This window comes from Cajanus cajan, chromosome 7 (assembly GCF_000230855.2).
Source record: "Cajanus cajan strain Asha chromosome 7, NIPB_CcT2T_4, whole genome shotgun sequence".
Taxonomy (NCBI): Eukaryota; Viridiplantae; Streptophyta; class Magnoliopsida; order Fabales; family Fabaceae; genus Cajanus; species Cajanus cajan.
This window is the reverse complement of record NC_138523.1, coordinates 7,215,060-7,227,640: the sequence shown is the minus strand read 5'-3', so window position 1 is coordinate 7,227,640 and position 12,581 is coordinate 7,215,060. Positions and strand designations below refer to the sequence as shown.

Sequence of the window (12,581 nt, the reverse complement as noted above, 5' to 3'; positions counted from 1 at the left end):
AAGAAGAAAAATCAATGGCGTATGTGTGTGAATTATAGGGCACCTAACAAAGCCACCATTCTAGATAAATTCCCAATACCCGTAATTGAAGAGCTTCCGGATGAATTGCATGGAGCCAGCTTCTTCTCTAAGCTGGATTTGAAATCAGGATATCATCAAGTTCGCATGAGGAGAGAGGATATTCCCAAAACAGCGTTTAGGACTCATGAGGGCCATTATGAATACCTCGTGATGCCCTTCGAACTCATGAACGCACCCTCCACTTTTCAAGCTCTAATGAATGAAGTGTTTCGTGAGAAGTTACAAAAATGAGTGCTGGTTTTTTTTTACGACATCCTTGTCTACAGTAAAGGGTGGGAAGAACATCTGAATCAATTAGGATCAGTACTGGAAATTCTGAAACAACACGAACTTTTTGCGAATAAAGAAAAATGTAACTTTGGCCAAAGCAAAATTGAATATCTGGGTCATTATCTCAGCTCAAGGAGTGTCCGTAGACCCTGATAAGGTTAGGAGTGTGATGGAATGGCCTGTACCGAGAAATGTGAGAGGAGTGAGAGGATTTCTTGGTCTCACGGAGTACTATCGTAAATTCATAAGGGATTATGGGAAGGTAGCAAGACCTCTCACTGATTTAACAAAAAAAGATGGGTTCGGATGGAATGAGCAAGCACAAAGAGCTTTTGATGAATTAAAGAAGAAGGTCACCACTGCACCTGTTCTGGTGCTGCCTAATTTTGAGAAAGAGTTTGAATTAGAATGCGATGCATCGAGAATGGGGATAGGAGCAATTCCAATGCAAGAGCGCAGACCTGTGGCTTATTTCAGCAAGGCACTGGGGGAGAAAAATTTGACAAAGTCTGCTTATGAGAAGGAACTCATGGCTGTGGCATTGGCAATTCAGCACTGGCGTCCATACCTCCTTGGGAGGAAATTCAAGGTGTATTCTGATCAGAAGAGTCTTAGACAGCTAATGCAACAGAGGGTGACTACGGGAAGCCAACAAAACTGGTTAGCAAAGTTACTTGGTTACAATTTTGATATAATGTATAAACCAGGGGTGGAAAACAAAGGAGCTGATGCTCTCTCTCGTAGTATGGGAGAAGTGGAGTTAAGGGCAATGTCATATCAACCCATTTGGCTGGATTACAAAGAGCTAATAGCTGAGACTCATGCAGAGGATAAATGGATGTTAGAATAGTGGATTAAGCCTAACTCAACCCTACAAAACCGGCTTATAAGGTGAGGATTGTTTTCTACTTATATACTATTCAATTGCCTAATCTCTAGTCGATGTGGGACTTGGGTTTTTCCCAATACACCCCCTCACGTCCAGCACTATTGGGCTTGGTACGTGGATAAATGGTGGGTGGCCCTTTTTAATGATCTAGGATTGGCGGGACTTGGGTTTTTCCCAATAATGGAAAAAAGTTATTGATGATTTGAAGCACAGGAGGAAGACATACCCTGATTTTACATATGACCATGGGGTATTATTATTCAAAGGCAGGGTGGTGATTTCGAGAAGATCTGTGTGGATTCCTAAATTGTTAAAGGAATTTCATGAAACTCCAATAGGGGGACACTCGGGTTTCTATAGGACCTATAGAAGGATGACAGCAAATTTATATTGGCAAGGGATGAAAGAAGACATCTGTAAATTTGTGCAAGGATGTGATGTGTGTCAGAGGCAGAAATACTTGACTACTACTCCTGGAGGTTTGCTGCAGCCATTACCAGTGCCGAATCATATTTGGGAAGATGTTACCCTTGACTTTATCACAGGATTACCCCGATCCAAGGGGTATGAAGCTATACAGGTTGTCTAAGTATAGTCACTTTATTCCCCTCAAGCATCCCTACACAGCTAGGACAATTGTGGAAGTGTTTGTGAAGGAAGTTGTCAGGTTGCACAGAATTCCCAATTTGGTGGTAAGTGATAGGGATCCCTTGTTTATGAGTTTATTTTGGAAAGAATTTTTTAGGATGCAAGGTACCACTCTAAGGATGAGTACGACGTACCATCCCCAGTCAGATGGACAAATTGAAGTCGTCAATCGTTGTTTAGAAATCTACTTACGGTGTTATATCACTGACCAGCCCAAAGGATGGAGTCAACGGTTGCCTTGGGCAGAGTATTGGTACAATACGACGTTTCACGTAACCACAGGAACCACTCCGTTTGAGGCAGTATATGGACGTCCACCACCCATGATAATAAAAAGTGTGCAACGAGAAGTAAGAGTAGAAGCTGTCCTAAGAGAATTACAAGACCGTGATGAAGCTTTTAGATAATTGAAAGCACATTTGGTTAGAGCACAGGAGAGGATGAAGAGGCAGGCGAATAAACACCGAATAGAGAGGAGTTCTGAACAAGGTGACATGGTTTTTCTCAAGCTGAAGCAGCACAGACAACACTCTGTGGTTGCAAGAATAAGTCCTAAGTTGAGTGCTAGATATTATGGACCTTTTGAAGTAGTTGAAAGGATTGGGGAAGTGGCTTACCATCTGAAATTACCTCCAGAATCTAAAATATATATGGTATTTCATGTGTCCTTATTGAAGAAGGCTATTGGGAATTATAAGGCTGAGAGTGAGCTCCCAATGGGATTAGAAGATGATCGTGCAGAGTTAATGCAACCTGAATTGGTGCTGGCTTCTACTAGAGAATAAATAATAAATACTTTTATTAGTTGTTGTACTCAGTTAGTTTTCTGTTTTAGGTCTTGTTATTCTCTTTGTTGTAATTCTCTATATACGTAACTGTACAACACAATGTGCATTTTTAATTTTTCCAATAATATTCACTTCTAAATTCAATTTCTCCTATATGGTATCATCGTGAGTTCGGTGCGATCTTGGACCCATTCGCGTTTCTCTTGCGCTCTTCTTGCCGTCATTTTCTCATGCCGCCGTGTTGCGCCTCCGTATTGCGCCTTCGTGTTGTCACCTCCTCTCGACGAAGCGTTTTTTCTCTTACTGTTGTCTTGTCTCGTTATTGTTTCTTTCGTTGTCGCGTCGCGCCTCTTTGTCGTTGCTATTTCTTGACGGATCGTTGTTTCTTGCCGTCGCGTTCTCTCGACGAACCTTTTGTTGTTGTTTTCGTCGTTGTTTCTCTCGTCACTGCGTCGTGTGTTTGTCGTTGTCTTCTTCCGCTGAAGCGATTCTCTCGTCGTCGTGTTCGGTGTGTTTTCTTCGAGTGCGGTTCTTCAACTTGTGTTCCCCTGTTCAAGTGTTGTTTTCTCCATCTTTTCTTTTGATTCTTGAAATCAATTTCAATGGCTTCCACTTCTGCAACCTCCACTCAAGCTTTTGCTAGTATCAATAACACTTTCTCTCAAACTGTTACCTGCAAACTTGATGAGAAAAACTTCATGACCTGGCAGCAACAGGTCACTGTTGTCATTCATGCTCATGATCTTGAGCGTTTTGTTGCCAATCCAAAGATTCCGATGAAGTATCTCACCAGTGAGGATCGTGATGAAAATTCTGTGAATCCTGAGTACACTACATGGGATCGCAAGGACTCACTTCTGTTCTCCTGGCTTCTGACCACACTTTCATATTCGATTCAAGCGCGCGTCGTGTCTTGCCACCATTCATATCAGATATGGGATATGGTTTTTCAACACTTTCACTCTCTTACCAAAATCAAGGCTACACAACTTCATCTGGAACTTCGCGCTATAAAGAAGGGCACAAGGACTTGCTTTGAATATTTGCTTCGCATCAATACTATCGTTGAGATTCCAGCTTCCATTGGAAGTCCTGTTCCACCAGAGAACACGCTGAATGTATCATTGGAGGCCTTCCACCTGAATATGACTTACTCATCTCCACAATCACTGCCTTTGTTAGTCGTGATGATGTTCTTTCTCCTGCTGAACTTGAAACCATGATTCTTGCTGTTTCCTATAACTGGCCTATTCGACAGCTGGATATTAATAATGCATTCCTTAATGGAATGCTTGAGGAGGACATTTATATGTCTCAACCGCCTGGTTTTGTTAAACCTGGTACTAAACATCTGGTTTGCAGATTGCAAAAAGCCCTTTATGGTCTGAAACAGGCCCCTCGTGCTTGGTTTGAAAGATTAACCTTTGTTCTACTCATGCTTGAGTTCAGTAAAAGCAAATGTGATCCTAGTCTATTCATCTTATTTGATTCAACAGTCACTGTTTACATGCTTGTCTATGTGGATGATATTATTCTTACTGGCAATTCTCCTTCCTTATTGGAAAAATTAATTGATCAGCTCCATAAGAATTTTTCTCTTAAAGATCTTGGTACCTTGGATTATTTCTTGGGTATTGAAGTTAAATTTCTTTCTCAAGGAAGGCTATTTTTATCTCAAGACAAATACATCACTGATCTTCTTACTAGAGTTAAAATGGAAGACTTTAAAGGCATATCTACTCCTATGGTTGGAGGTCAACAACTTGCTAAGGAGGGTACATTGTTTGATGATCCAACCTTATATAGATCTGTTGTTGGTGCCTTGCAATATGCTACAATCACTCGGCCAGAGGTTGCTTTTAGTGTCAATAAAGTGAGTCAGTTTATGTGTTCTCCAATGGAGGAACATTGGAAAGCTGTTAAAAGGATACTTAGGTATCTTAAAGGCACTATTGGACATGGGTTACTCTTCACCCCTGCCACTTCTACTACCTTTTTTAATTTTACTGCCTTTACTGATGCTGATTGGGCAGCTGATCCTAATGATCGAAGATCTACTTCAGTAGCCTGTATCTATCTCGGTCCTAATCTAGTGTCTTGGTGGTCCAAGAAGCAGCTGCTCGTTGCCAGGTCAAGTACTGAAGCAAAATACAAAGCTTTAGCTCAAGCTTTCACAGAGGTTTTGTGGATTCAATCTCTCCTAAAGGAATTAAAAGTCAAAATAAATACTCCTACAGTGCTCTATGACAATCAGAGTACAGTTGCTTTATCTCACAATCTTGTCCTGCACTCAAGATCCAAACATATGGAACTAGACATCTTTTTTGTTCGAGAAAAGGTGCTAAGTAAAACTCTGGTTGTTTCGCATATACCTGCTCAACATCAATATGCAGACATTCTGACAAAGGCTCTATCACCAAGAAGATTTTTATTTCTCCGTTCCAAGCTCAATGTAGATGGGTTTCATCCTCCTTGAGCTTGTGGGGGGTGTATTAGAGAATAAATAATAAATACTTTTATTAGTTGTTGTATTCAGTTAGTTTTCTGTTCTAGGTTTTGTTATTCTCTTTGTTGTAATTATCTATATATGTAACTGTACAGCACAATGTGCATTTTTAGTTTTTCCAATAATATTCACTTCTAAATTCAATTTCTCCTATAGCTTCTCGCAGTTTAATGAAGGGAGGAGACAAAGTGAATCAATGGCTGGTGCAGTGGAAAGGGAAGACAGCTGAGGAAGCTACATGGGAAGATGAGATAGCTATTCGTAGTCAGTTTCCTGAGCTCAGTCTCGAGGACAAGACTGTTCTTCAAGAAGGGGGTATTGATAGAGTCCAAGATGTTCGTGGGCCTCTTGACATCTTGGCCCATTATGACAATAGGGCTCCCAAGGAATGGAAGGTCTATACATGTAGGAAGAAGAGAGGAGGAGTACAATAAACATTAGAACACAGAGGCAGGGTAGTTAGAAGAGAGAGAAAATGAGATCTTTTCGGTTATTTAATAGCACGAGTTGGAGAGAGGGAGGTATGTTGTAATCATTTGCTTTTGTGAGAGGGTAGAGAAAACCTTGAGGGTTACTCTATTAGGAGCATCGCTCTGGGCAGAAGGAGATCACACTTCTTCTGTATTTCCTTTTCTGATATTAATATAATTCAATCCCATATTCCTTTTCATTTAGTGCTATTTTCTTCTTTGAGTTTGGGGTCTCATCAGATTACACCAAGCTCCTCAAGCATAGTTTGAAAAGTTTCAATCTACTTTTCTTGAATTTTCTTTTACTTATGACTTCTTTTTATTCATATATCACACAATAGCTAGCATCGTTATCCTCCTCATTGATGTCGGTGACATGGTTATTATAGGGTCCAATCAAGCATCTATACATCAATTGAAACAACTGTAAGCCTCCTTCCATATGAAGGATCTTGGTCGTCTTCATTATTTTTTGGGTCTTGAGGTCCATCCTACCACCCAAGGTATATTTCTCAATCACAAGTATATTGATGATTTAATTTCCTTGGCTAGTCTCTAATCTATTGTTCCTATTAATACTCTTCTCAAGGTTAATGTTAAATATCACTATGATGAGGGTGATCGTTTGCCTGATCCTTTGTCATATCGTAAATTAGTGGGTAGTCTTAATTTTTTGACCATTACACATCCTTATATTTTCTTTACAGTCCATCAAGTCAGTCAATTCATACGATCCTCGTCATCTTCAAGTGGTTGTTGTATGTTGCATCATTAAGTAATTGAAAGGTACTTCTCAACGAGGTTTATTTTTTTCAGCTAGCAAATCTCTTACCTTACTTGCTTATAGTGATGTGGATTGGGTCGGTTGTCCTAATACTCGAAGGTCTATCATTGGTTGTGTTAATGAGGGAATCAATTACGATTACTGTTTCCTATTATATATTATGTATTTTAGGAATAGCAATCAATTTATTTATTACATATAATTAGACTTCCTACAAATTAGGAATTAGATTTATTCTATCATAAATAATTGAAAACATCTTTGTACTATTTATTGAGAAGAAGGGAATGAGATAGGCATCAAAGGCCAACTTTTCTGACATGGTATCAGAGCCTGGTTTTCTAGCCTGTAATTATCTCTCAGTCCGTTTAGGGCTCGTGCCTCTGGTTTGTGTCTCAGTCCGTGCTTCTCTCAGTCGTTTAGGGCTCGTGCTTCTCGTTCGTGTTTCACTTCTTGTTCGTGCTTCTGGTTCGAGGTTCACTTTTGTTTTCTCCCGTTCTTGTTCGTGTCTTCATGGCTATGGAGAATTTCTGTATCCGTTTCAGCGGCAAAAATTATGCTGCCTGGGAGTTTCAGTTCAAGATGTTCGTGAAAGGGAAGGGGATGTGGGGTCACATTGACGGGTCCTCTACTGTCCCCACAGACAACGCTGCTTTGACAGCTTGGGAGACCAAGGATGCACAAGTTATTTCTTGGATTCTTGGTTCCATTGAGCCTCAATTGGTTAATAATCTGCGTTCGTTTTCGACTGCCAAAGCCATGTGGGATTACTTGAAGCAACTTTACAATCAAGATAATGCTGCAAAACGCTTTCAGCTAGAGCTTGACATTGCAAATTATAAACAGGGTGATATGTCCATTCAGGACTATTACTCTGGTTTTCTTAATTTATGGGCAGAGCATTCAGCCATCTTACATTCTAAGGTTCCTACCGAATCACTACCTGCCATTCAAGCTGTTTACGAGATTAGTAAACGTGACCAATTTCTCATGAAACTTCGCCCAGAATATGAAGCTGCCCGTGCTGCACTGTTGAACCGCCATCCGGTTCCTTCTCTAGAAGTTTGCGTTGGTGAATTACTTAGGGAGGAACAACGCCTACTTACCCAAGGCTCCATGTCTGATATTTCTGATAATACGATCGCCTATTCTGCTCAAGGTCAAAGCAAAAGTCGTGACATGCGGCAGATCCAATGTTTCTCCTGCAAACAGTTCGGTCATATTGCTCGAAATTGCACTAAAAAATTTTGCAACTACTGCAAACAGCGTGGTCATATTATCACTGAGTGCCCCACAAGACCAGCAAAACGTCCCTTGAAAGCCTTTACTGCCACGGCTGGTTCAACATGTCCCTCTTCTGTTCCTACACCCTCCGACAATAGTGTTTTGACTACGGATATGGTGCAACAAGTGGTACTATCTGCTCTTTCTGCATTAGGCATCACGGGTAAGTCTACTGCCACTTCTTCCCCTTGGTTTGTTGATTCTGGGGCTTCTAATCATATGACTGGATCTCCTAAACATTTGCACAATGTTCACTCTTACAATGGCACCGAAAAAATTCAAATTGCGGACGGTAATACTCTTTCTATAGCTGCTGTTGGAGACATTAATTCTTTCTTTCGAAATGTACTTGTGTCTCCTGGTTTATCGTCCAATTTAATCTCAGTTGGTCAATTGGTGGATACTAATTGTGATGTTCATTTTTCTCGGGCTGGTTGCTTGGTGCAGGATCAGGTGTCGAAGACAGTGATCGCGAAGGGGCCTAAGGTGGGGAGATTGTTTCCGCTTCAATTTACTTCTCCTAGTTTTTCATCCTTTGTTTGTAATAATGTTCCAAACACATTTGTGACTTGGCATAAAAAATTGGGACACCCAAACTCTATTGTTTTGTCGCATTTAATAAAATCTGGTTTGATAGGCAATAAAAATATTATTTCTTCTTCGTCACTTCCTTGTTCTGTGTGTAAACTTGCCAAAAGCAAAACTCTACCTTTTCCCTCTTCTGCTCATCGTGCTGATAAATGCTTTGATATTATTCATAGTGATGTTTGGGGTGTGTCTCCTGTTTTATCTCATGCTCAATACAAATATTTTGTGACGTTTATTGATGACTATAGTCGATATACTTGGGTTTACTTTCTTAGATCCAAAGCTGAGGTTTTCACCATGTTTAAGACCTTTTTAGCTTATGTTGAGACCCAATTTCACACCAAGATTAAGACCTTGGCGGGGAGTATCTTTCTCATCAATTTCAAAAGTACCTTCAACAACATGGGATTATCTCTCAGCTCTTGTCCCTATACACCTCAACAAAATGGCATTGCAGAACGTAAGAATCGCCATTTGCTTGATGTCACTCGGTCCCTACTTCTTGATGGCTCTGTTCCACCTAAATTTTGGGTTGAAGCCTTATCCACGGCTGTTTTTTTGATCAACCGTCTTCCATCTCAGGTTCTTGGGCTTGATTCCCCTTACTTTCATCTATTTAAGGTTCATCCTGATTACCATAATCTCCATCCTTTTGGTTGTGTTTGTTTTGTCCACTTACCACCTCTTGATCGTCATAAACTTGGGGCTCAATCTGTCCAATGTGTTTTTCTTGGTTATAGTTCTACTCACAAAGGATTTGTGTGTTATGATGCCACTGCTTCTCGCTTACTCATATCTCGGAATGTGGTTTTCTTTGATCATCAATATTTTTTTCAGTCTCCTATTACTTCTAATGGCTTTGTTTCCCTTCCAAATTTTTCTAGTGGTTCTCGTCCTATAGAACGCTTTAAACCAGGTTATGTTTATGTTCGGCAACAGCCTACCCCGCCCCTTCGTGATGCTGATTCGCCACCTGAACCTGCTTCGTTAGCAGAACGTAGATCCCGACGCATTATTCGTCCCCCAGATAGGTATGGCTTTGGGGCTATTTCTCTTACTGCTACTTTATCTGGTATATCTATTCCTACATGTTATTCACAAGCAGTTAAAGATGCTCGTTGGGTGAAAGCAATGCAAGAGGAGCTTCAAGCCTTAGAGGAGAATTTCACATGGGACATTATTCCTCGCCCACCTGGTGTTAAGCCTATCGGCTGCAAATGGGTGTATTCTGTGAAGTTGAATTCTGATGGCACTCTTAATCGTTATAAGGCTCGATTGGTCGCCTTGGGTAACAAACAACAATATGGGGTGGATTATGACGAGACATTTGCCCCAGTGGCAAAAATGACTTCCATCCGCACAATTCTATGTCTTGCTGCCTCTCAAAGATGGCCACTTCATCAAATGGATGTGAAGAATGCCTTCCTTCATGGTGACCTCATAGAGGATATTTACATGACTCCACCTCAGGGCTTGTTTTCTCCTTCCCCTAACGTGTGCAAGCTAAAACGCTCTTTATACGGCCTACGACAAGCACCTAGGGCATGGTTTGAGAAGTTTCGATCCACTCTTCTTGGATTCTCCTTTGTTCAAAGTCAATATGATTCTTCTTTATTCATTCACCATACGACAACTGGTATTGTTCTTCTTCTCATTTATGTTGATGATATGGTAATTACGGGTTCTGATCATACATCCATCCAGCATCTTAAAGAGCAGCTCAAGGCTTCTTTTCATATGAAAGACCTCGGTCCTCTTCGTTATTTCTTAGGTCTCGAGGTTTCCATGGACTCTACAGGTCTCTTTCTCCATCAACATAAATATGTTGAAGACTTGATTTCTCTCGCCGGTCTCCACTCTACAACACCGGTGGATACTCCTCTTGAGATTAATGTTAAATATCATTGTGATGAGGGTGATCTTCTATCGGATGCTTTACTATATCGACAGTTGGTAGGTAGTCTTAATTATTTGACGATTACCCGCCCTGACATTGCTTTTGCAGTCCAACAGGTGAGTCAATTTATGCACACTCCACGTCATCATCATTTAGCTGCTGTTCGTCGCATTATACGCTATCTGAAAGGTACCTCTATGCGTGGTCTTTTCTTTCCCAACAATTGCCCAACTACCTTGGTGGGATATAGTGATGCTGATTGGGCTGGTTGTCCTGATACTCGGAGATCCGTCACTGGTTATTGTATGTTCCTTGGGCCTGCATTGATTTCCTGGAAAAGTAAAAAGCAGTCTCGTGTCTCTAAGTCCTCCACCGAATCTGAGTATCGGGCTATGTCAACAGCTTGTTCTGAGATTATTTGGCTTCGTGGTCTTTTGGCTGAGCTTGGATTCCCTCAAACAGATGCAACACCTCTCCATGCTGACAACACTAGTGCCATTCAAATTGCTACCAATTCAGTCTTTCATGAGCGCACTAAGCACATTGAAGTGGATTGCCATTCTATTCGAGAAGCTTTGGACAATCATGTTATCTCCCTTCCTCATGTCACCTCTCAACTTCAGCTTGCAGACATATTTACCAAGGTTGTTCCTCGTCCACGACATCAATTTCTAGTTCACAAATTGATGCTTCTTGATCAGCCGCATCAATTTGAGGGGGGATATTAATGAGGGAATCAATTACGATTACTGTTTCCTATTATATATTATGTATTTTAGGAATAGCAATCAATTTATTTATTACATATAATTAGACTTCCTACAAATTAGGAATTAGATTTATTCTATCATAAATAATTGAAAACATCTTTGTACTATTTATTGAGAAGAAGGGAATGAGATAGGCATCAAAGGCCAACTTTTCTGACAGGTTGGTGTATGTTCCTTGGTTCTACTCTAATTTCATGGAAGAGTAGAAAGCAATTCCAAGTTTAAAAGTCATTTACTGGGTTTGGAATATCGAGTTATGTCTATGACATGTTCTAAGATTATTTGGCTTCATGGTTTGTTGGAAGAACTTAGAATTCCTCAAACCACTGCAACACCCCTCTGTGCTGACAACTCTAGTACCATTTAAATTGCTGCAAATTCGGTGTTTCATGAACGCACCAAACATATTGAGGTGGACTGACACTACATTCATGAAGCTCTTGATGCTTATGTTATCACTCTTCCTTATGTAACTTCACAACTTCAACTCGCGGATATTTTTACCAAAGTTGTTCCTCAACCTCACCATCAATTTCTACTTAGCAAATTGGTGCTTCTTGATCAACCACATCAATGTGAGAGGGATGTTAAACAATGAATCTGTCATTATTTTGTTTTCTATTATATGATTTGAATATTATAAACAATATTAACAATTATTATTCTTTCCATATAATTGTATAAATTTAGGAATCAACCTTATCAACCTTAATTTCCAAATAATCAGCTAGTAATCTTATAGAACAGAATGTAATGAGAGCAAGCAACGAGCAAAAGATTCTTGACATCACTTATATACTCTTTTTTTGTCTTATGTCTAATTCCAATGAAGTTGAGTTATTATGAGTAGTTTGAAATCTATGTAATTTGATTATAAATTTTATTAACTATTTGTGATGGAAATAGTGACATCAATCAAAATGACATCGGGAATCATGAGTTAATGGATTATTGGAAAGATTGTAGTCATGATAATTTTATGTAACACTATTATTGTTGATTACTCACCAAAGCAATTTTCAGAACTTGTGTATAATTTCTCTTAAGTTCATCCTAAAGGCTTTTCAAGCTTGGTATTGTTTCTACTAAAAGTCTTGCAGTTCTATTAGCTTCTGTTGTAAACAAAACATAAAGAGAGGTGTATGACTAAAAAAATATAATAGGTTGTATTGGAAAAAGCTCAAGTCACACATCAACTAGAAATAAAATAATTAAAGAGTATATAAACGGGGGACAACCCTCACCTCACCTTATAATTATTGAAAGCACTTAAATACTAAAACTAACTAACTCCTAAGTAGGTCAAACTAAAAGCAAATTATGACTAAGCTAACAAGCAAACATTATTTTCATGCAGCTACAGTTTCCTTTTACTGACATAAGCAGTCTTAAACCAAACTTACAAGCAAACTAGAAAACTCAAGAGACTTTAAAATATTTAATTATTACAATAAAAAATCTCAACTGCCAACACTCCTTGAAATTTTTCTTCATCACTTTAAGCTTTCAACTAAATTATCATTCACACTTCTTTGTTAGATCTCCTTCAAGTAGACGAGCATCATCTAATTTAACATCTCTAAGCTTAACATTGATTATATCATCT

At 39.5% G+C, this 12,581-nt stretch overlaps 2 protein-coding genes across 12 annotated transcripts in view; one reads left to right on the top strand and one right to left on the bottom strand.

Annotated features, from left to right (window-relative positions):
- Positions 1-12,581, bottom strand: part of LOC109805696 (ABC transporter G family member 24) — a 48,684-nt gene that overhangs the window by 10,923 nt on the left and 25,180 nt on the right. The gene's annotated exons all lie outside the window — the stretch shown is intronic.
- Positions 7,412-8,386, top strand: LOC145949709 (uncharacterized). Of its 2 annotated transcripts, none has more exons than XM_083060518.1 (2): positions 7,412-7,883; positions 8,168-8,386. In XM_083060518.1, exons 1-2 carry the CDS (start codon positions 7,427-7,429, stop codon positions 8,203-8,205), a joined length of 495 nt encoding a protein of 164 aa, XP_082916644.1. In that variant the 5' UTR covers positions 7,412-7,426; the 3' UTR covers positions 8,206-8,386. The 2 variants fall into 2 exon arrangements, with proteins under 2 accessions (XP_082916644.1, XP_082916643.1); XM_083060517.1 differs by having other exon boundaries at positions 7,412-8,012.

Coding starts and splice junctions, on each gene's coding strand:
- LOC145949709 (XM_083060517.1), top strand. CDS start 7,427: ATGAAACTTCGCCCAGAATATGAAGCTGCCCGTGCTGCACTGTTGAAC. Junction 8,013..8,167: donor AAAAATTCAAATTGCGGACG/GTAATACTCTTT, acceptor TGCTTGGTGCAG/GATCAGGTGTCGAAGACAGT.